Source organism: Idiotropiscis lumnitzeri, chromosome 1, assembly GCF_059441095.1.
Source record: "Idiotropiscis lumnitzeri isolate Australia: NSW breed Sydney's pygmy pipehorse chromosome 1, RoL_Ilum_1.0, whole genome shotgun sequence".
NCBI classification, from domain to species: Eukaryota; Metazoa; Chordata; class Actinopteri; order Syngnathiformes; family Syngnathidae; genus Idiotropiscis; species Idiotropiscis lumnitzeri.
This window is the reverse complement of record NC_142391.1, coordinates 34,375,247-34,399,190: the sequence shown is the minus strand read 5'-3', so window position 1 is coordinate 34,399,190 and position 23,944 is coordinate 34,375,247. Positions and strand designations below refer to the sequence as shown.

Here is a 23,944-nt window from a genome sequence, read left to right as displayed (position 1 = left end):
GTAATCAGCCCTACCTTTTTGCAAACTTGGCCTGAATGTCTCCACACAGCACTGAGGCATTTCTCCCCAAAAAGGCAAAGAGCACCGGACAATCAACAATGCACTACGATGGCTGACTGGCGACTCAGCCTTCTTGAAATGACGTCACTCGCCGGAGCTTGCCGACCATATGCATTTTCATTATTAACCGTGTTTGTACTGGGCTTATTATAAATTTGGGAGTTGCAAAGCCATTAATATTACTCAAAAAATGGTTGTCCTAGTTTACTGCACACAAGGTCTTTAAGGCATCAGGTTGAAATACATCATTTACAAACAACAACGCCGCGTTACACAGAAATATAATTTAATACAGTACAAAGATAAAGAAACTGATGATCTTTGTTGATTTTAGGCAATATACAAGACTGACCTAATGTCTAGGAACTCAGCAATATTGACTATGTACAGCTTTGGGTATTACTGCATGAATGTATTGCATGGATATTGCTGCTTGGACTCACTTGGGAAATCTGTTGCTAGTAACTGGACCTCAGTAGTTAAGCTGCAGAAAAATCTAGTAATATTCTAGTTGACGTTGTTTCATGGCAGCCCAACTTTGGTTAAATCTGGGTTTTAAAAGAGGCCACAAAAGACCTCCAGCATTACCTATGTACATTATATCCTGTAATAGAATTATTAACAGGCTCCTTCCAGAAGGTTTAATGGTCCCTGGCAAATGTACCACTTGTCAGTCTGAGCAGAGGACCTGCCGTCTGTCCAGAGCGAGGCCATCATGTCCTCATCACATCGGTTCAAAAGTCACCAGACCAGCTCCCACTGTGGGTAATGGTGAGTTGAGTGTGTTGGGTGGGATTTGAAGTCCTGGAGTGATAAAATTGCTTATAAGACCACTGCCACGTGAGTTAGTCAGTTAATGCTGTAATGTCCAGTATGTGAGTTTAGCTGAGGTGCAGGCACGAAAGGCGGATTGGAGGTGGGACTGTTCAAGTCTGGCTCTGGATTTTGGTCTGGCTGAGGCAGGTTTTCCCTTGAATACTCCAAATACCACTCCTGGAAGAGAAGGAGCAGCGACATGTCAGGAGATGCACTCATACCACTTCTATAATCAATAATTGGGATTATGTGGTTAAACAAAATGCCACCACAGCTATTTGCAGCAATAAACATAAACCATACGCCAAGGTATATATTCTTAAATCTTGCGAAAAATTAATCTTACAGCAGCAGGCTTTATAGCCACCCATGGAGACTCATACAAGTAAGTAAATCTAGCTAAAAGTGACAAATGTCTGTTCTTACCTGCATTTCTTCCTCATACATTTTCATGCTGAGGTCACACTTGGTCCTTGACCTTCGCCCTTGATATAACAGTGATGAGTGTGGTTCACTCTGATGTAAAAAGGAGAAAGGCTGTTTTCTTTCTATTACTTTTTTTAAAGGGGGGGAGGAGTTGAAAATGATGGTGATGGCTTTACCACACTGCGGTCCATTGCTTGCACGATTCCCACCAGTGAGCTGAGGGGCGACTGTCCGGGACACGTCTGCTTGTAAAACTCCAGAGTGGACATGGCTTCATCACGGCTCACTTCTACTTCAAAGACGATCCCATTCTCATCTACAGCAAACAGACGTCAACATGGCTTCACCGTTTTAAACAACACTAACATACCACGAACATTTTTTTTTTATATGGGGGTGTATCTGTGGGAATGTGTGTCCAATCATCCACAAGAACAAGTATGAGGTTATTGAAACTGGGCCAGAGAAGAGGGCTTGGCTCACTATCTGCTTAGGAGCACCTCATGCTTAGGTTTGAGGCTAGCCTGAAAAATAAAGCTTCAATCAGACTGTAGCGGGGTAAAGGGCTTGGTTTCCAGAGACACGTTCTGAGTGGGTGTGGCTTGCCAGGCTAGTTTGAGGTGGCTTCCTCCACACCGGATTCATCCAAACATTCCTTTTCTGACATTGCTTTGTGTGTTGGGCCACAAGCAAGCTGAGAACAGAAAAAGATTTCCCCACAAATTGTCCAAAATGTACTGGTAAGATAAAGAATTCTGATTCTGAGGGAATATATATAATATAATATATATATATATTAAGTATATATTGATCAGTTAAAGGTTAAGTCCAGTAAAAAAAAAAAAAAAATTCTTCACAATAATGTTTTATGCGGCATCACAAGTCTAAAAACTGAATTCAGATGATTATTGTGTTTGTGGACAAACACTCAGACAAATTTTCAAGACTCAAGACAGACACATAGACATCCAGACAAAAACACACACTTAAAAACATACAAACGTAAAGTACACACTCATCTAATCTCGTTGCACACTTGAGTACAATGACAATAAAGGGATTTCTAATTCTAATATAGACAGACGCACACACACAGATTCCCACCCTCTGGGTTCTCCAGCAGTTCCCGGTTCTTGCGGCTGTAGTTCATGCGGAAGACGAACGCATCGAGGATGAAGGCCACAATGATGGTCATGACCACCTGAAACATGGACAAAGCAATGTTGCGCGTGACAAGAAAGCAAAGCAAAATGTGTTTGGTGACACACCACAGCGAGCCTCACCATGGTAACGATGTAGAAGGTCATGAAGTAGAGACGACTCCAGTGGCTGGTCATGGACGTCACTCCTTCCTACAGAACAAGGAACATGGCAGCGGTCAAGAGGCGATAGGCAGGAAATGACATCATCTTAGGACATCATCTCACCATTGTGATGTACCAGTTGTTGACAACAGTCAGCTCAAAGAGAGTCACTGGGGGGAGAGGAAAACACAAGTCACTGTACTTAAGGGGAACTAAACCACCATTTTTTTTGTTGCAAGAATACATTGAGAAGAAATAAACTGAATAATGAATCGATCTCAGGAAGCCTTTGGAAGTGACGTCTGAACAACAGTAGCGCTTTTGCCTGCCACAACAGTCCATGTGAGGAAGCTTGATTTATTCAAAATGGATCAATAGGCACTGCTGTCAGCACAGATTCAATTTTGTCTATTAAACTGCCTTTGAAAAGTAATCGCTCGCAGTTAGCTGAAAATGGCAAGGCATTATACTATTTTTAACAATTGCAGCGCATTTAATTATTGATTTGTTAACCCGTTAAATTAGTCATTGAACATTATTCCAGGAAGGTGTGTTGATCTTCTTGGCAAGAATATATGATGGCAATACAAACTGTGGTAAGGCCACCCTCCAGTCGAAAATTCAAAGCCAGCCACCGCAACAATTGCTCATAATATGAATTACGGGAACATGCAGCCAACGAGTAGTCTTTGCTCTGCTTTATACAATATGAAAGAAGAATATTTGTTACCGAAGCTGCTGAGAATGTTGTTGAAGTTGTTGAGATAATAGTAGCCTCCTTCCAACACTGTTTTGTTGCCATGTGTGACATTGATCAGCCTGTAGGAGTCGGCCACCGTGCTGGTGCTGAGGATTGACAATGCAGAAGGGATGTGCTGTGTTACAATGATTTTTTTTTTTTTTTTGATGCTTTAGACCAAAGGAACACTATTTCAGCGATTTACTTGCAACAGTTGGGATAAACAACATCAGCGAAGAATTCCATGCCCACGATGGCAAACGAGTAGTAGAAGATGATCAAGGTCAAACCCAGACTGGCCATCCTGGGTAAGAGCTCAAACATGGTGTCCAACACGTTGCGATACCGCTTCTTAATCTTAAACAACCTGCAATTATGAGTTGCATAAAAGTAGTCACAAAGGCACAAAGTTTCTTAACAAATTGATCAGACTGTTGTTAGAACAAGAGATGAGAGTGCACCGGAGGAGCTGAAGTGGTCGTAGCACAACGATGAAATAGAAAGGCTCCATATTGAAGGCCAGAGCAATCAGACCCAGGAAGGCAAACACGGTCACAGAGAAATCAAACCTAGACAGAAATAGGGTAACATGGAACTATCATCAAAGGACAGCGATTTAAATGAAGTCTTCAAGTAGAAGTGAGTACTCACAGATTCCACCCAGAGCTGAAATAAGCCAACGGTCCCAAGCCTGATATTTTTAATAGCACCTCCACACCATAAACTAAAAATGGAATAAGCAGAATTATAAAAGGTTGATTCAAATATCCAAAAGTCAATATTACCGCCAAGATCATGAACTTTTGACATTGGCGGCCACAGTGTATGATTCATGTCATATTCTTAAAAAATAGAAGATAGAAGCAGATAAACGTCTTCTGCTTCCGTTTTCTTGCCCTTCTCGGGATAAGGAGCCTTATTTGGACTTTTTATAGTGCTTGAATCTCTCGTCAGTGATAATGTAAAGAATACTTAACTTCCAATTTATCATTTCCAGTCAGGCTTCAGACAGAAAGCACAACTACTGCTGTCTTGAAAGTTATGAATCTGAAGCTATTTTCTTTCCAATTGAAAGGTTTTACCTTGAAGGTTCTAAAACATGAGAAGGGAGTACCTCAAGGGTCTGTAATGGGGCCCCAGTTATTTATTATAAAGGCAAAATGGCCCATATCATCATATCCAGCTGCAGATTGTTAATTCAGATAAAACTAAGCTTGTTCTTAAAATCCTCAAGAGCAGTTCAGAAAAACAATGTCTGGAAAAAAATGTTACAACGGATGAGTTGGTTTCATACTTTAAATACATAGGTAGTTTTTTTTTTCTTTGATGAAGGCGTCTTTTAAAGCAAACCTTCAGGAGATTTCTTAAAATCTGTATTTTATATTTAGTCATTTTTAAAAAAAAATACTTCTTGAGTCTACCTTTTTACCTGTTCTTGACTCTGGCGATATTTTGTGTTTGAATGCTACTGTTTGAGAGTCTGCAGATGCTGGACAGTAAGCATCATGGAGCTCTGAGTTTTATCACTGTGGATTTCTCACTCAGGACGAGTCATCTCGGACATAGGTACGAGAACTTCTACGCTGATCGTGAAGGATGCATTGTATAATTTGTGTTTGACGGTGCAGTTTGTTGTTCCCCAAGTCCGAACTGAATTGGAAAAATGAGGCGTCTTGGTTCTCTGCTCAGTTTGAATGGAGCAATATGAAGAGTAAATTTAAACTGTAGAGCCTTGTGTCTGTGAATGTTTTTAAATCCCTATTGGGAACACTTGAAATCAAATTATCTGTAAGACACAACCTGTATTATTTGCTCACTACTGTACCTGTTGTTTATTGTGATCTGTTCGAGTTTAAGTGTGCTTGAGTTTAAAATTGCATTGTTTCCATTCTCGGTCAGGGCTCCTTTGGAAGAGAGATCTCAATGGCACAAGCCTGAATAAATAAGGGTTACCAAAAATAAAATGGGGTAAAAAGAAATAGGGTAAAAAGAAAATAGGGGTGTTCATTGGAATTGTAACAGTTTTATACCAAAAAAAATACAAATGCTTTTATCTGAGTAGCTACATTAAATTGCGCCCCTTGTTGTAAATCATTTCATTTGAGTTTATTTCAAATTAATTTGCCTTACATAGTGTGTGGTATATAAAGCCTTATTCTAACTATAAATGCTTCATATAGAATATTAAACTAATAAACGATCGTTATAAAGATAAAAGCATATATAATGGCCAATCTTAGAATGTTATACAATACATCTTTTTAAAAATCAGAATAAAAACAGAACATTTTGACATATTTCAAGATCTGCCCCATAAAGTATCAATGAGTGTGCTTGTGAAAGGAAGTGTGTAGCCTGCTCACTGGTAAGGAAGACGATATAATTCCATGGCACCAATCTTGACCAGGAGAAGCCACCTGCAGGAGAGATTATAACCTGTAGTCAAATTGATTGAGTTTTGTCCGTTGCGTTGGCATCCCAAGAAAGTCTTACTGTCTAGAGTGTACGTCTCCACAAGGATCCACACACCATTGATGGCCACAACTGCATCTGAAGTACGTAGGAAACAAGTTAGGGGGACTGATACATTATACATTATGAAACCCTCATAAATACTTACACATGGTGTACTGGAAGGCCTTGGACTTGACCAGCAAATTGATGCCTGTAAAAGTGGAATTTTAAAGTAGACTATGAAAAAAGTACCTAAGACCTCAAATCTGAGCAAGACACTTTTTAAGATATGGGAAATGTAAAGAGAACTTGCCTTTTAAAATAATGTAAGCTGTGTGTGGGAGGTCATCAAACCAGTGCTCCCCACTGCGACGTGCCTACACAACATGTTTACATAAGCAACGGCGTCTACACAATTCTGCACACTAAATGTTAGCTCATTACCTTCCATTTAAGACCTGTCACCTCGTAGAACTTATAAAAGTCCTGCAAACTACAGAAGACACACACTCAAAGATGCACTGAACTGTAACAGAGCAGCAAAATGATTTTGAGTGATGGTGGTGGTGGGGAAGGGGGGGGTCACTGACCTGAGCATAGAAGCGCCAGAAGTGTTAAGAGCTTTATAGGTGAGGAAGCGATCTCTCGCTGACATCCTTGGTCTATAAAAACGCATCAGGCCGTCAAACTGTTTCAGTGAGACACCCATTGGCCTCTGAAGCGAAATGGCAGACATACATTAGAAGAACAACAACACGCATTTGTTGTCATAGTGGCTCCGGAAACTTTGAAGCTTGGAGCAGTGACCACAAAATTGCATTATTCGTTTGATACCTGGCGGCTGACTAACAGCTGGAAGGCGTGGTCAACAGCAGAGCGCTTGTGAAGCAACAGAGACTTGAACTTCATCTTCTCCACATCGTTAAAGGTGTCAAACACCACCGCAAGGAGCTATGGACAAGAAGAGGGCGGAAAGCAAATCAATTAGTTGTATATTTGTTTCTGTTTTTTTTACATGTGACATGGCTATGTCCCTACGCGTGCACATAATAGGGTTCATTATATTTACATTTGACTAAAAACAGGCAACAACTTCTTTTTAAATCAGTAAGAATGTTTAAAAATGGGACGCACGGGGATCTGCAATGCAAACCTTTCATTTGACATATCAGTAAATTAAGATTGAGTTTTTTACATATCCATAATAGTATTACATCTGTGTCTTTTATTTGTGTGCTGGAGTAGTGGGGACCAGTGCCATGCACAAGGGCACCTCGACATTAGCCAAGAAGCAGAAAAAAGCAGATTATTTCCATTGTTTCCTATGCGTATCTGAACAAATTTAAAACTCATTCAATCCCAAAGACATATTTTTTAGGTCTTAGGAGTCCGGACATTTAATCGCCGATACTTATTTATAATTTGTCGTTTTTTTTCTCCAAATGTGTAAAGGAGGGTCTGAAAATGGTTAGCTCTGAATGTGTCCCAGAATTTTATGTAAATATTTCACCAAAATGTGAAAACCAAATTGAGAATTCCTGAATATCCCCCAGCCACCACGTTATCAGCCATGCCGTGATTCTACAACTGAAAAAGGTTGTACCAGGTTCATGATGAAGTAGAGCTCAATGGAGAGGTACACAATGAAAAACACGCAGGACCAGCGGTTCTTTGAGTATGCCGGCATCATCACATCAGGGAAACTACAAGAAAAGGCAGATGAAACTTGCGTTTGCTTGTTTGTGCGTCACATGACTGCACCAGATGCTGCTGCGCTTACTTTGCCGTTGTCAGCAGCACAAAGAGGCTAACCATGCTGTTCTCCAACGTGTTGAAGTACTGTGGTGACGACAAATGCTCAAAGTCAGGAAATATGACTGCTGAATGCCCACGCATGCGTACAAAAAAACTAAGAACATTGAATGAGACTCCAACTTACAGGATCTGAAGTGTTTGTAGAGAAGAGGCAGAAACCTGGTTTGGAAAAAAAAAAAGCAGCACAAAAATTGCAGTATAAAACGTGTCCATTTTTTTTCAAGTGTGGACCAAAAATAATTGTCTAAACAAGGTTTGTTTTAGCTTTTTAAAAATAAAAAATTACAATTAAATTGATGGAAAAGAAAATATAACAAATACATGATATTTAGAAATTAGGAGACAAGCGATATTTTGTTTTAATTATGGCTTTAGATATGCACAATGAGCGTTTATGAGTTATTGCATCCAAATAAATACTCCGGACTTTTCAAATGATAGCATTCTCACCCAAGATAGCAAATATGACCATGAAGAAGAGCAGTAGCAGCAGGATGTCAATAAATGGTGGCAGGGACTGGAAGATCTGCCGCAAATTCCTGATTGGATGAAAGAAACACTGTTAATTACTTATTCCACTTGTGGCAACACTGCGAGACTTGGGCCAGATCTTCTAAGTTTCTTTTTAAGTCATGTTTACTACCATTCAAAGGTGCTTGGATTTACTTGGAAATGTCTTCATGTATTTAGTAAAACATTTTGGAATGAAAAGGACATTTGACTAATCAGAAATACAGTGGTAAAAAAAAAAAGCGACTCCGAACCTATTGCATGTTTGTATATGTATGTGTGCGTTGATGAAAACCATAGAATTGTCAGAGTGACGCCAAAACATTAACCTGCGCACAGCACCGCAGTATCGACAGTCCACCAGGAATATTGGTCTGAGTGCTCGGGTCACTCGCATGTGGGATGTCTGTCGGACCAGAACCACAATAGCTTCTACAAACTGCAGCAGCAACACACATGCCTAGAGAAAGACAGGGGACATAGATGCGCGCTCAACCACAAAGCGGCTGCACTGGAGCAAATGCGGGCCAGCAAAACAAGTAACGTGCTTCTTTGACAGCCGGATGTCCCACTTATGGCACAAGTTTTTGGAGTTAAGAGCTGTCACTTGGTCAATTTCTTGCTTTGTGTTGTGGCCAAGTGCATTGAATAAATGCTCATCTCTTGCAGATCAGCTCTAACCTAACCGGAAAAAGGGTGCACTGAACACACTTTGCCAAACAGAGATGTCAGCATGCGGTTAATGTACGAAGAGGCCAGTGAGTTACGAGTGTGCTCATGACACAAATTCAATTTGTAAATCAAGGTAGCACTTTATCAAGACTTGCAAAAGATGCATCAGTTACCTTCACCATGGTCCTCTTGTGTCGTATGAAGGTGTGGAAGCCCAGCCAGCGGAGCTTCATGCACAGCTCAAACGCCACAATAACCAAGGCGAGCAGCTCCAGAGTGGCGTGAACCTGCACAGGAGATCGGAAAAGCTCAGCGAATGTTTTATAGTTATGTGGACGTGCGCTCATCTTTACTCACATAGACGTCCAAGCGCAGCGAAGGCACGGCGGGAGCTTCGCACAGCGACAGCGTCATGAGCAGGAGGCCCGTTAGTAGCTCCATCATGTAAAAGAGGTGGTTGTGCGCAAAGAGGTATGCTGCCAGGGCCTTGGGGTTTCGAGGATGCGTGAAGAACTTGTCGTTGTTCTCTCCCTCCTAGATGTGACATTCAGAAGAAAATGGAGACGTCAAGTTCAACTTACATTGTCACGGCAAAAGATTCGTCAATACAATTACAATACATTATGAATAACTATGACAACAATTAAAAGAAAAGCATTCATAAAACATTTTCACTTGGGGGAACCTTTACAAGAACAACCATCAATCTGACAAAATTAAGCCTCACTATAATCAAAGAATAGAAAGTGGTCAACTTTATCAGCTTACACACAATAAAAATGTGGTCAGGTGTTGACAGTGAAATAAAAGCATAAACAAATAAAATCATAAAATAGAATCGTGACGCCGCAGCTCAGCTAGCAAGATTGTACTCTTGCACATGTGCATGTGGATACCTGCAAGTAGATGGCCGCCTCCTGGTAGTTCATCTCCCAGCTTTGCCGTATAGACACATTGTGTACTCGATGGGGTTGAGGTCCAGGTGTTGACACCACAGCACTATTTACTATGTCATAGTTTCCAGCACCCCCATCTGGAAGAATACACAAGAGACAAAGAGTTACAGGATTGGGTTCAACGTAGGTCAAACACAGTACACAGCTGCTCTTACCATAGCAGTCCAACTGTATCTGCAAGCAATAGGAGGAGACCACTAAAGGCACCTCATAACTTCTGAGATTTTGACGTAAAGTATCTATGTGGCTGTTTAAATGTGCCATTGATCCGAATGGAGCCGTGTGTGTTTCTCTGTGGTGGAAGATTACAGCATGTATCATCCGCAGTGTTCCAGTCTTGTTTCAGCTTCCACACACATGGGGATACAGATGGCCCAACATTCCACAAGACTGATGTGAACTGCAGAGACTCTTGAGTGCTGTAATATGTGAGTGTCTTTGACAAGTGAAGGAAGCAAAACGTGGATCCATTCAAAACAAGAGTTGGGATGAGTAGCAAAATAATGTCCTTTATGCTGATTTTGAAAGAAAGTTAAAATATCTCCTTGTGTCTCAGCGGTGAAACGTGAACTTTGAAGCCAGTGCAGCAGGTCAGCAGTGCCATGTAATCCTGTCAATAGTTGGAAGTCATCAAGATGTCTAACAATAGAGTAAAACAAAGTCGAAAAAAAGTACAGCATGTGAAATGGAATTAGATGAAGAAAGTCCATTTAAATTACTAGTGCTTGTTAAACTAGTGTGCATTGTATTGATAATACACAGATAAAAAAAAATAAAGATCACAAAAACACAATCTGCCCTTCTCCAGCTGTACGCTTGTTTCAAAGTGCTCATCCATGATTCATGATTCAATACCTTAAAATGTAATAATCAAGCGGACAAATGAATCTGAAAAAGCCAGCCACAGATGTTTGCTTCTATCAAGACACGGCAGTGTAAAGCTCAAATTCCATTCCGGCAGGTATGCGGACAGAAATACACATGGCAGCCACCCTGAGCCATTACAATCCATCATTTGTCAGGGAACAAACATGCTTGGAGTAAAAACACAGTTTGATCATGCTCTGTTACACTCTAAAGAGCTTAACAATCATGAACAAGAGCCTCTCCACTTCTCTATCCCATCATGTGACCGGCCATGATTTGTAACAACTGCAGTCAATTTAAGAAATCCACTTTCAAGAGTTCCTCAATCCAGGAAAGTCTCCCAAGGATACTCCTCAGTAACAAAATGTTTCCTTCTTATCCAACGCTTCCTGGCATCCTGGAAAACAACTGCTCCGCTTCCTGTTCATTTCAAGACCCAGTCTTCTCAATCACAAGTCGCACACATTCTACATGACCACCAAGGCGGGGCAAAGGGTTCTGCCGAGGCAGCATTTTCTCTGATGAGTCACTTATGTAACTTTTATGATGGGGAACACAGAAGGCTGAGTGGATGCTTGCATGCTCTACAAAAAGGGTCAAAAGACCTTGCAGCATAAAATTCACTAACTCCGTTTTTCATCAGGCACGTCCACGCATCTTCTACACAATTTATCCTCACTAGTGTCAGAGGTCAGCTTGAGCTCACTTCAGCCAAATCCAGACACAGAAAAATAACCATTTATTTACACTCGCTTTCACAATTTAGACTCATCAATGAATGACTCTAACGTACAAGATTTTGGAATGTGAGAGGAAGTAGCAGTAACTGGAGACCCTCCCATAGCCACCCTGACATAATAGTCATAGAACATTTTTTAAATAACTATAGGGACATTTTCAAACAAGGTGTGTCCTCGAAATAGCATCACAGGTGTCTTAAATACTGTCATTTGGTCTATTTAAAGGGTGACAAGTAGTCACTGTGCTATCAAGTATAGAACACTAACCATGGCCCGAAGGAAGCTAAGGATAAATATGTCTCATGAGAAAAAGAGGAAAATTATAGACATGCATGTTAAAGGTAAAGGCTACAAGGCCATCTCCAACCAGCGTGACATTCCTGTTTCTAGAGTTACTGTCAACATATTCAGAAATTTAAGATCCACACAACTGTAGCCAACCACCCTGCATGTGCCCACAGGAAGAAAATTGAAGAGACAGATATGAATGGTTTTAAAAAAGAGCCCAGAACAATCTCCAAATAAATTAAAGGTGAAATCCAAGGTCAAGGTACATCATAGTCAGATCACGCCATCCTTCATTGTGCAGCGCCGGAATGCTGAAAATTGTCAATGTCCAAATGTTTATAGATCGGGACTGCATATATAGTGCATTTCATACACAAGGTAACTCATTGTACTTCCCACGAGCAACGACGCAACACCTAAAAGCACTTACAAACACATCAGCTCTATGTTCAAGTTTGCAAAAATGAAGCATACCAAGAAAAGTACACTCCCAACTGTGAAACATGGGGGAGGTTCTGTTATGTTCTGGGGCTGCTTTGCCATATTTGGCATAGGGTGTATTCAATCTGTGCTTAGTACAATGAAATCCCAAGACTGTCATGATATTCCAGAGAAAAATGTGCTGTTCAGTATCAGTGGTTAGGTATCGGTCGAAGCTCATGGGTCTTGTAATAGGATAATGACCCAAAACGCATGCCGAATGGCTATTAAAAAAAAACATTGGTCTATTCTGGAGTGATCCCTGATCTGAATCCTAAAAGGAAGAAGCTGAGACATCCCATCTGCAGAAAGCGCCCTTCAAACCTGAGACAACTAGAGCAGTTTGCTCATGAAGAAATGACTAAAATATCAGCTGACAGGTGCCAAAGTCTATTGAAAGTTACAAAAATCGTTTGATAGCACTGATTGCCTCAAATTGTTGTGCAACAAAATATTAGGTGAAGGGTACCATCGTTTTGTCCAGGCCTGTTTCACGATTTCGTGTTTTAAAATAATTATTTTGAATCACAATTCAAAAGCAATGTCTGATCTTCATTAGTTAAATTTAATAAAAAATGTTTTACAATTGCCAAATTAAAATCATTCATGAGACTATTCTGGTGTTTCTTTTATTAACAGGGTGTACCAACAATTGTGTCCACGTGTGCAATGTTTTTTTTTTTTTATTGCAATTCTTTTTTCCGCACATTTTCCAAGTCACAGATTTTTTTTTTAACGCAAAGGCAGTTTAGGATAGCTGTACTTACTCTCGTCTCCCCTCTCTGGGTCCTCGTTGAGTAAACCGCTGTTTGCATCGTCCCAAGTGAGGATGAGAGGCACGTCATCGTCGTCAACATCCATTCTTTAATCACAAATAAAACAGTCTGTTACAAACCTCAACCTACTCTAAGCAAATAAATTCCATGAGTGAAGCCCGCTAGCTAGAACATTGAGAAGCCGCTCCCAACAAAACGTAATAAGCTAAAGCTATAATTGTTAGCTAACAAACCGAGTACTTCAAGTACTGAGGATTTAGCAATATGAAATCAAAATGTCAAGAAGCCCACAATCATCGAAATTGCTATCAAGGTAGTGTACAAAAGGCATGTTTACAGTTTTGGTCCTAGCACGCAGGGGACATCTGTCACTGACTCAATTGGCTCAGAGTGTCACAAGCAGTCACAAGCTGTCCGATTGCGTACAGCGCGGCATCCTCAGAATCTGGAACACGAAAAAATAGACCACCTCCGAAACTATTAGGCGACTCCACCAAACACGACAAGTTATTTCGAAATATTTTTTCTCTTAAGTAACAACACCGACAAATGCAATGTATTCAATCCAAGCTTGGCATCCTAGTCGGATTTCAACGGGGCAGCGTTTTTTACGACAGTATCAGTGATTCACGGCAGGCCGTAGCATATGGTTTTCAAAATAAAAGTAATCAATACGTATTTTACGGGTCTATTAATATATAAGATTGAGATATAAGAACATTTGAACAATTGTAGACTGTATAAACATTTTATTCCTATAATTAAATTAGGTCGCCGTTTTGGACCGTATCATAGCAACAGTAAACACATTAGGCGAGCGACAGGTCAACGTAAGTACGTTTCGGATTTTCAATATGGCCTGGGGTGGTAATATACCTTTTCCATCTTTTCGTTTGGTAACTGTCGTTGTTCTGAATGTTTTGATTTGCCAACGAGCCGCGAGGTTCTGAACAACAACAAATATGAGGAAAGTTAATATAGTGCCAAAAGGAAATGTGATCAGAATAAAATGTCATTACCTGTGTTGTAACATTAACTGTAACATTAAGTGTGAACGGAAGAAAACAAATCGAAGAGGTTGAATAAATGTTGCAATTTTCTTTTAAAGTAGCTCAAATGCATTTGAAAAACGTTGTAAACGTGACGTCATCACATAGTGTAAGAAGGCTCTGACGTTGGGGCGTTGACACAATATCCACAGCCGTTACATATTATTTTAGGAGACATCAAGTAATAGTAATTATTTATATTTGATTCATAAAGGATATTTAAGTTTTAAAGTAACAGTACAAAGTAACTATCGGTTTATCTCACATCTCATTGTTTTCGCACAATCAGTGACATGATGGACAACGTGCCTGAAGCTCAGCTAATAGAGGTGATAGAGGCGGAGAATACTCAGCTTTTATCCCCTGGTCTCCAGCAAGATGAAGATTGGGAGGCCGCGCTTACCCATGAGGTGCCACAGCAAAGGCTCCTTTCTCCCGAGGCCCAGACCATCTCAAACATACTGGAGAACTGCATTGGTCAAATTGAGATAGCAGCATCCCTGCCTGCTGTCCGCCAGTTAGTCTGCTCGTGTGTTGATGTACATGAGGAGTTCACTAGTATCTTGGAAATGCATCAGATGTTAAGAGAGAGGCTGGAAACATCAAAGGACCTCAATGAGCTCCAAGGTGGACCAGCAGGAGAAGAAAGTGCCAGAAGGAAAAGAAAGGCTCAGCTAGAGAGAGACTTCAAGTACACTGTTAGGGATTTGCTCAGGTTTTTCCGGACGTACCCTGATGTAATTTTGGGCTTGAGACCAGAAGTTGGCGTGGAAGTTGGGGAGACTGAGACCACACTCATCGTTGGGCTGAAGAAATTTCATGTCCATATGATAGTGAGGTTGCAGACCAGCCCAGAAGAGGAAATACTGTTAGCCCTTGAGACAGTGTCACCTGACACGGAACTAATTATCAAACTAGAAGAAACCGCTGCAGCTATCATACAAAAAGATGTTGAGGTGAGAAGTTCTATAAACACATCTTTTGTGTGGCTGAAGTAAAAACACCTTGACTCCTCAAGATTTGACCACTCAAAATCCCCCTTTGGGTCACCCCATTGTTTCATATTTGAACGGCTGTGTGCATACAAAAATCTGGCCTTTTTATTGTGAAGCTATTCTTGAGTTGATCTTGGATGTATGCTTGGGCGCCATTGTCATGCTATTCTTCTTCAACCTTCATATTTTGAAAAATATATTCAAAGTCATTTTATTTTTTAATACAGGTTTACACATTAAAAAAAAAGGCTATTTTAAAAGGTGTGTTCACTGTACAGTCATTCCTCATTAGAAGTTGCAATAAAAAAAATCCTATGACTCAGAACACTAAATGTCTGACCGCTCCCATTTTATGGATTGGATTTTTAGATTTCCGAGAAGAAAGATGACATCGAAACTTTGGAGCACCGTCTTAAGGAGAACCAGATAGAAGTGGTCGACTGGCAGCTTTTCGCGAATGAACAGTGCCAGTCCCTCATCAAGGCTTCTCAAGTGAAGCAAGCCAGCATCCAGCAGGAAATAGACCGCCTCAACATTCGAATCCACACTTCAACACTTAAATTCAGAGAGGGGGAGAAAACACTCCAAGAGGTGCACTTAATTTTTAGGACTGTTTTATTTTCGTCATTTATGTGGCGGGGATGAAATAAACTCATGTTTTTCCTTCTTTGACAGATAAATGAAAATGTGGAGATGGAAATTGAATACTTGCTCCAAAAGTTTGATGATGAAATACAAGAGCACCAGGTACAAAGTTTTGGAACATTTTTATTAATTAACTGTATCAAAGGAACATTAAATATAGACTTGACTATAAGTATTGACCGAAGATACAGGACCAAAAACACTCGGAAAAATGGTGGTGCACTTCAAGTTGGTCAGTGACTGCGCTCCTAATGCAAAATGCTCATATTTCAAATCATTATTTCCCATTGAATTTACTTAAATAACACGGTTAAATAAAAACAACACAATTAAAGAGTTTTTGCGTCGTGATAATTTAATAGCCATAGTGCTGCTCATTCTGGAGTGCGCCCCTTGACCACTAGAGGGCGGCAAAATACATACAGATTAGAGACAATGCAAAGAGATTTGCTAATGCAAAACAGTAGAAAACCATTGCAAATAAGATGCAATAATATTACGTAGGCGTTTTTCACAGGATAAAGAATATACATGAATATTGTTGTATGCTCTTCCAGCTTGTGTTCAAATGCAAGTTGTTTAATGGTTCAACGACTGCGACAATATTATAAGAAACCTTGGATTATTAACGATGAGAGCACATTATGTCACTAAATTGAACGATATTATGGTTGTTGTATTGTCTTATTTTGCGGATCCCATCAATTACGTCATTGATCAATCGACAAATTATGACATTACAAACAATCACCGATTTTGCATAAATTGTAATTATCTGCTGATTCGATGCAGCCGATCAAATCTGTGTAAAGACTAATTAAGACCAAAATCCGCTTCACTAACTCTGTCTTCATCTCTCAGACTGATCTGGAGTTATGTCAGATGGACGTTGAGAGGGAGGAAGGGGAACGTGAAAGACTTGAGAAGCCCTATGCTGACCTGGAGAAGGAGTACAACTGCATCATGGAGAAGCGTCGACTGGCAGAAGAGAAAAGAGTTTCTGAGTTGAAGCTTAAAGTTGCCCTTTATTGTCAGTCATGGTGGAGGGGCTACTGTACTCGCAAGATCTTGGCCAGCAACCCCATCACACCCAGTAAGGGCAAAAAGAAAGGCAAGGGCAAGGGCAAGGGCAAAGGCAAAGGCAAAGGCAAGAAGAAGAAATAGTCTAGATTTTAAAGTCACTACTATACGCAATCTATAGCTGAGCATTTTTTACGTTTTTAATCATACACTCTTAAAAAACTAAAATACGACTTAAATTGGGTGAAATAACTAACCAAGCTCTGGATCCAGCAACAACCCAGCCGATTGGGTCAAGATTTTGATTCTGGATTGAAAAAATGTGTTGCCAAATTACCAGTAGCTGTGGTTAAAAAAAATTGCAATTTTGTCATCAAAATTTTCTAAGAAGACGCAACTTTCCTCTATCAGGGGTCACCAGAGCAGATCACTACCATTTTCGGCAGTGTTTACACCACATGTTCATCCTGACACAACCCACCCATTTTCGATTTAAATTAAATTAAATTTTCCCAAGTTAACGAGCCGTCGTCTAAGAATAATACATTAGTTATTACTTCAGCATACAAATGGCGACCATCTTCAGCCCACAAAAATCTGGTGGGTCAAAAATAATTAACCCAACCTTGGGTAAAAGTAATCCAATCTGATCAAAATCCAGAGCTACCCACCAAGTGGGTTAGGAAAACACCCCTGCCTTTTTTTAGGATGCATTTATTGCTGGTAACATATTTGAGGGTAAACTTAAAACAGATTACATGGACGAAAAGAACAAGGAGGAAGGTCTTGGTTCTCAAGTTCCACATCAAACATGTCATAATTGACCTTCAAGTCAAGCAGGAACAAATAAAATAGGTCCACCAGTTGTTTTCTTGTATGATCACATGATGGCAGTACGGGACTGCTCCATGGTGACATCCTGGTGAGTCATGAGCGCTCCTGTACTTACATGACGTTAAGGAAGCATAAGAGAGAGCCCGGAAATCCTTTCAAATAAGATTTATCAGAAATGTCTGTCTGTCACTTCACTGATCTTTATTTGGGCTCAGTTGTTACCTCTGGGGGCTCCAGACCCGGGGGAAGGTTAAGGGTCACACTCAGGAACAACATGAATAAACGTCATGGGAAAAAGAATATTTACTTTTTTGTTTAGGAGTTAACTTTGTTCCTATCTAATAATGTAACCGCCTAAGTGATGCTATACTTTCATATGTTTGATCACTGAGCAGTTTAGTGATGATTTAAAGTCTTGGTTTTGGACAATTATGAGAGGTCAATGCAAATTGCTTTTGCACAGAGAACATAAAATGGTTCCCAAACTAATGTGATAAAATTGACATTACATACGGAGAGCATAGTATACATTTTCAGCATTACCTGTGTAACTCCTGAATGCAGACGCAAAAGTAGAAATCAAACCACGCTGACTACTGATTGGCGATCAGGAAAATTAATTTCTCCTCTATTCTTTCAAAACTGTTTTGAGTTTCTAAATTATTCCGCTGTGAGTTATGTGAATTTCTTTGCTATGTATACTGTATCTTTTCAGTGAAGGCTGTCGGCAATCCTGTCAGAATTCAGTAATCTTCATATAAGAGATTATGTGAATGCGAGACAAGGAGGGGATTATTTTATAAATTTAATGTCTCATCAAAGGTCGCTCTAAATAAATGTATAATCTTATTCTTAGCATTTCAAAGACTACTTTGAGACGTACATTTGAATCTGAGAGGTCACACTTGTATTAATCAGTAACTGGAACTATCCATAGAAACATATTGATGACCAGTTATACGCAATTTGATATATATTTGATAAATTGTGAAGAAGTGAAAATGTTTTTGACACTAAAACCAAGTTAATGTGATTCCATCTCCACCAAGTGTAACATGTCATTCTCTAACTACACTGTAAATGGTACATGGTGGACATTTGGAAATCTTAAGACATGAATTTTATATCCAAATAAAATACAGTCCTTTAATGTTTTGTCAATGTAACAGCGGTCTTTTCGTCCTTGGTTCCATGTACGCTACTTTGATGTAGTCTTATAATGTCCTTGTGGTCCTGTATGAACATCTTGATCTACAAAACAGACAAAAACAAGTGTGCGTGGGTGTGTGTGTTGAGCTTATCTTCCCTTTCAGATTCTCTAGATTATCCATCAAGGCACAAACCTTGTCCAGTTGTGTGTCAGTGTCACTCAGGGGGACGCCTTTCTCTCCATCCACGTCACCGCCCGTCAACTCGTAGAGGTTGAGTGCTGCCATCTTGATCAGTCCCAGCAGGAGCGTTTCCTTGGCTGCAGTGCCCTGAATGTGCTTCCACTTTGTCTCCTGTATGAAGAGAAGAGCAGAACTTGACATAAAACCATCATATAACATTCAATCTAGATTTCCTCTTTGCCAGGATTAAGCTTTGATACCCAGCATTCCACTTCAGGTTGTGCCCTGTCCAGTTTGTGGTGCAGTTGTGACAGCTGGTTATTGCACTGCAGAAGCATCAAGTGATGCTGGCTGTTAAAGGTCAACAAGGCTTTCCTCTGCAGGTCCACCTGCTCCTCGGCTAACCGCTGCTTCTCACAGAGCTGCTCCCTGATGCGAAGAAGATTCTCCAGATGACCTGCCAGAGATGCTTCATCTTCAAACTGTTAACACGCAAACAAGACATGGGTCAAAAATGACTGATCCCCTCAAAAGAGCCCTATAAAGTCTTCTAAGCACACATGGAAGGTATCATGAAGCCTATAGGCCACGTTCTCTAATAATGATTAAAAAAATATGGGAAATAACTTTTACAAATACTAGTTCAACACAATTCAACATTGCTGTGCTTGTATATATATATATATATATATATATATATATATATATATATATATATATATATATATATATATATACATACATATATATATATATATACATACATATATATATATATATACATACATACATACACACATATATATATATATATATGCTAACAAATGAAAATACAGATATAGTTCAATACAATTCAACATTGCTGTGCATTATTGTTAACCTTACCCGTGTTAGTTTCAACACCTGTTCCATGAAGTCCCGATATACTGCGTCTCTTTGCACGTGATGAAGGAGCTCGTGTTTTCTGTGCTGCAGTTGAGTGTATTCTTCGTACAGCAGCTTGACCTCAACCTCTTTCTTGTTCGCCTCTTTCTTCTCCTTTTCTGCCTTTTTAACGTTCTGATCAGCATCTTGTTCCTTCACATTGAGATTGGCTGTTTTTAGCCGAAAGTCAGCCAAAACCCACAATTCAACGCAATCATTCAAGGATTCGGGTTGCATTGCATGTACAATTTTGCAATGTTGAATTTTTTTTTAATGCATGTCTTAAAAAATGTTTTCTAACTCAAGGGCACTGAAGACAATTTGTCTTTTTTAATCTATGTTCCATAGCATCCTTTAAGTATCTTACATCAAGGCGGTCCGTGTTACGGGTTACTTCCTAAAGAATCAATAAACAATGTTTTATCTCGACACAAATACTGATAGAGTAAGTGTGATGTTGGCTTAAATTTCATGTCGGAAAGGCGAGATGTATATCTTAAGCGTAAGTATAGATTTTTTTTTTAAGTCTTTGTCCGGAGCTGTTTCATTTCCATTTGTAATTTTAATGTTTCCAGCTCTCTTCATTAATATGAAAAAAGTTCATTTTTTACAGTCAAAAGCTGTTTTGTGGAAATAGAAAACATAGTTTAGTGAAAGTTAATGTTTGTATTTGAGGATACATGGACATTTGAGTTTTATAAGTTCATATTAGCTGGGGTGTTTGGGATTTGGGGCCTTGTCCAAAAATCACTTTGGTCCCACCACATCAGTACCATACACTGAAAATAAATTCAGTTGTTTGCTCTTAGAATCATCATAATTTTCCTCCCACCATACAATGCCCCTAACATATGCTTTACGATTTGAGATCACGGCCAGATGTGAACATAACATTTGTTCAGGATATTAAATTTTAGCTTTGAAATGAGGTCTTGTGTAAAACTTCTGTGTGAAATTCTCTACTGTACCTTTGGAGAAATATCAAAGTTAGGAATTAATTCCTTGGCCTTCTTTGCCTCCTTCAGTAGCTCATCTTCACACTGTCGCAAACTCTCCAATTTCTTTGAGAACACAACATCAGTTACACAATTACTTTGTGAAATGTAAGTGACTGTGAATATTTTTAGTGTTATAATATGTACCAGATTTTGGTCACAGACAAAGATACAGCTGTAGTTGATAGTAATGTTCAAAGCCAATCTCAGCATTGATTAGGTGTATCAGTAATACACTGCCCTCCATACTTATTGTCCATTTTTTAGCTTTTAATAAATTCAACGTTTATTTCTAAACAATCTAGGATCAACAAAAAAAACAACATTTAGAAATAATTCTTCCATCATGTGTGCCGCAATTAGTAACCGCAGATGATAATACTTTGTAAAAACTCCTTTAGCCAAAGCAGCACCTGATCACCTTCTATAATGTGCGATCTTCGACCATTCCGCTTTGCACAATCTCTATAAATCATCCAGCGACCCGGGTACTCTCTTCTGCACTCTCCTCTTTAGCTTTCTCCACAGGTTTCAATGGGGTTGAGGTCTGGGGACTAAGATGGGCATGGAATGAGCTTGATTCTGCATGTGCTTTGTGGTGAACCATTTCTACAATTTTCACTAAAGAGTGCGTCTCCAATAATAACTGAGTTCATTTAACGCCTCTTAACCGAGGGTGACAATAATTCTGGAGGTTACTGTATATATTATTATTTATACATTTTTTTGTCAAGAATTGTAATCCAGTCTGTGGTGTGTACATTAAATGTGTCTCATTTTTTAAAATTTATAAAATGCTCACCACGGTGGACATTCTGTACATGAAGTTCAAGTTCAAAATAATCTTAATAAAGAAGGGAGGACATTTGACATTAAGTCACGGGCGATTACTGGATGTTTCTCTCCTATATCTAAAGGGGAGTTTGCCCGATCGATAGGGGAGGCTGACCAAATAATATATAAATATATTTTATCATAACAAATAAAATGCTGGAAGAGCTTAACTCGGGTTACACATGAGATGGTACAACCCTACGTCGGTGTAGTGTAGAATTATGTATTTTTTCTCTTTATCAGTACGTCATTTGGCTTTTCTTTTCTTTTCTTTTTTTAACTTTCAGACAGCTCCAGCTGTTGTGAACTGCGCCATATAAATAAAGTTGTATTGTATTGTATTGTATCACAATATTAGCAAAGCTATGGTAATATGTCCTTTTAATTGCACGAAAGCATGAATCCGTTCTACTTTTACCAAAGGCTATTCCTACTCAAATATTCTGTAGTTGTACTACAGCCGCCATTGCAGTTTTTCTCTGCGCACCTGTAAGCGCTGCTCCAGTATGGCTATGAGATGTTCATGCTCGCGGCGATCCTTCATGAACTCAATCAGAGTCTCATTCCTGTCACGGTACCTCCTGGGTGTCACCACGCGACGTTCACCCTCAGACATTCTCCACTTGACACTTGAGCACGGAATAAGGAGGTTGCTAATGAGCATTGATTGTTAACACACGGTCTCGGCCCGAGTTTCACACATCTTCGTGTGAATTTATTGTGAGATAATCTTGCGGGAGATGCTAAGTCAAAGGTACTCACGCAGTGTTCAATTGTAAGGTTGACTCTGATACTTTTTACTGGTTTGCATTGGTCTCACTTATCGAAGTCTTCGTCAAGCATGTGTTGACACCGAGGTACTTCCGGCCGGTTGTTCCTATGGTAACCGGTATACAGTCGCTGGTTATGTACAGAAACAGGAGTGCCGTATCAAACGATTAATCTTACATTTTTAAAAATAAAAAATGTAAAAGCTCATTAATTAGATTATCTTTCTTATCTCGTTACATTTCATACATTTTTATACATCAGGGTAAGTACGAACACGTGGGCAAAAATACACATTAAAACGATATCTGAAACATTGAAATGGAATATTAACAAATGACATTCTGAATTGCAGAAGTGCTTGAACATTTTACACCAAGCATCACCTTGAAAATACTTTGTTCTCCAAGCACCATCATCATGACCAACATTAAAAAACGTAGAGTAGTAGGCCTAAGTGTTCATCAAAAAACGTTTCGGCCTCGTTTTTGATATTCCAAAAAGCATGACAAGTCTGTAACACTATGCACAGTTTTTACATTTGCACTGCACTTAAATCAAAACAAAACAAAAAACTAAACCCAGGATGTTAATTTTCAATTGCAATAAAGTATTGCACACATTTTAAATGAAAAAATAAAATAAGTAAAACATTCATGTTATGTACATAAGTGGGGACAGCCCTGTGTAGTCTCCAGCTCACCTCGCCACCGGTGCTGGAATTCCTTGACCTGACGACTCCAACGTTGGTCACATGTGATGCCGCTAACACGGTTCCAGATCCCAGTTTCTACAGGTAGGGTTTCCAGCTAGGGCTTTAATACAGTGATACTGATATTGTACCACTAGAACAGCCCATGCACCTCTGCATACCACAATTAGAGAATCACTGTCAGATTTCTGAAATTTGTAAGCTGAGTCACATGAACTTGATGCAATAAGTGCATTTGACCGCATGCGTCCAAACTTCAGGACTACCTTCATTTCACCATGTCCAACGGCAGAACACAAAAACATTTTCTTAAACAGTTACATCTCGTCAAGGGCAAAACTTAATAAACACATTCATTTGTATGATTATTATGCATTTTTTTAATAATACACCACAATCTAAATACCACTTTAGAATCCGATGGAATCAAAAGTTTCATTTGAATCTTGAGAGATGATGGCCCTCATTGATGGCCTGACTGACAGGTGTTACAGATGTGAAATGTGTGACTTTTTCACTTTAAGCAGAAATCACACTTAAAATCACACCTCTGGCCAAAGCACACCACCGCACGTATACACAACACGCTCGCCTTAGACTGACACAATGACATTTAGCATTATGAGTGTCTCACGCACTGTCGTAGTTACAAACGAATAATAACAATTTGATTATGGACTACTTTAAATATACTCCGGCCCATTCATTGAGTACACCGATACAGCACACTTTGTGTATCGATGCTGATGTCTTCAAAAGATAACAATGCTCACATTTGAATTAAAAAATGCTGCCATGTACACAAAACTGTCTTGTATCCATCACCAAATAAGACTAACCTTGTGTATGCATCCATGCCTAAAATATATTTCAAGCGTTGTTATCACCTCGCAGGGAGAGTACGGTGTGCCTAAGTTGCAAGGTTTTAAGACAC

At 39.5% G+C, this 23,944-nt stretch overlaps 3 protein-coding genes across 5 annotated transcripts; 1 reads left to right on the top strand and 2 right to left on the bottom strand.

Moving 5' to 3' along the window:
• Positions 1-251: 251 nt before the first annotated feature.
• Positions 252-13,530, bottom strand: tpcn1 (two pore segment channel 1). The gene is made up of 27 exons (XM_088297263.1): positions 13,241-13,530; positions 12,895-12,989; positions 9,693-9,829; positions 9,154-9,330; positions 8,970-9,083; positions 8,454-8,584; positions 8,065-8,153; positions 7,739-7,773; positions 7,580-7,638; positions 7,403-7,502; positions 6,634-6,750; positions 6,390-6,514; positions 6,244-6,292; positions 6,113-6,176; positions 5,966-6,010; positions 5,839-5,895; positions 5,709-5,762; positions 3,997-4,069; positions 3,807-3,914; positions 3,551-3,712; positions 3,337-3,452; positions 2,730-2,776; positions 2,586-2,654; positions 2,407-2,503; positions 1,479-1,618; positions 1,303-1,392; positions 252-1,053 (listed from the first exon to the last, which is right to left on the bottom strand). The coding sequence occupies exons 2-27, from the start codon at positions 12,986-12,988 to the stop codon at positions 910-912; spliced, it is 2,493 nt and encodes an 830-aa protein (XP_088153389.1). The 5' UTR covers position 12,989; positions 13,241-13,530; the 3' UTR covers positions 252-909.
• A 53-nt stretch (positions 13,531-13,583) lies between these two features.
• On the top strand, positions 13,584-17,708 carry drc10 (dynein regulatory complex subunit 10). The gene is made up of 5 exons (XM_088297294.1): positions 13,584-13,733; positions 14,242-14,908; positions 15,317-15,538; positions 15,623-15,694; positions 16,454-17,708. Exons 2-5 carry the CDS (start codon positions 14,246-14,248, stop codon positions 16,754-16,756), a joined length of 1,260 nt encoding a protein of 419 aa, XP_088153420.1. The 5' UTR covers positions 13,584-13,733; positions 14,242-14,245; the 3' UTR covers positions 16,757-17,708.
• An 850-nt stretch (positions 17,709-18,558) lies between these two features.
• On the bottom strand, positions 18,559-22,402 carry cfap73 (cilia and flagella associated protein 73). Of its 3 annotated transcripts, none has more exons than XM_088297313.1 (7): positions 22,293-22,402; positions 22,018-22,159; positions 20,670-20,762; positions 19,663-19,854; positions 19,038-19,259; positions 18,790-18,948; positions 18,559-18,697 (listed from the first exon to the last, which is right to left on the bottom strand). In XM_088297313.1, the coding sequence occupies exons 2-7, from the start codon at positions 22,144-22,146 to the stop codon at positions 18,593-18,595; spliced, it is 900 nt and encodes a 299-aa protein (XP_088153439.1). In that variant the 5' UTR covers positions 22,147-22,159; positions 22,293-22,402; the 3' UTR covers positions 18,559-18,592. The 3 variants fall into 3 exon arrangements, with proteins under 3 accessions (XP_088153439.1, XP_088153447.1, XP_088153431.1); XM_088297321.1 differs by having other exon boundaries at positions 22,018-22,183; positions 22,293-22,387; XM_088297305.1 differs by having other exon boundaries at positions 22,018-22,395.
• Positions 22,403-23,944: the final 1,542 nt, after the last annotated feature.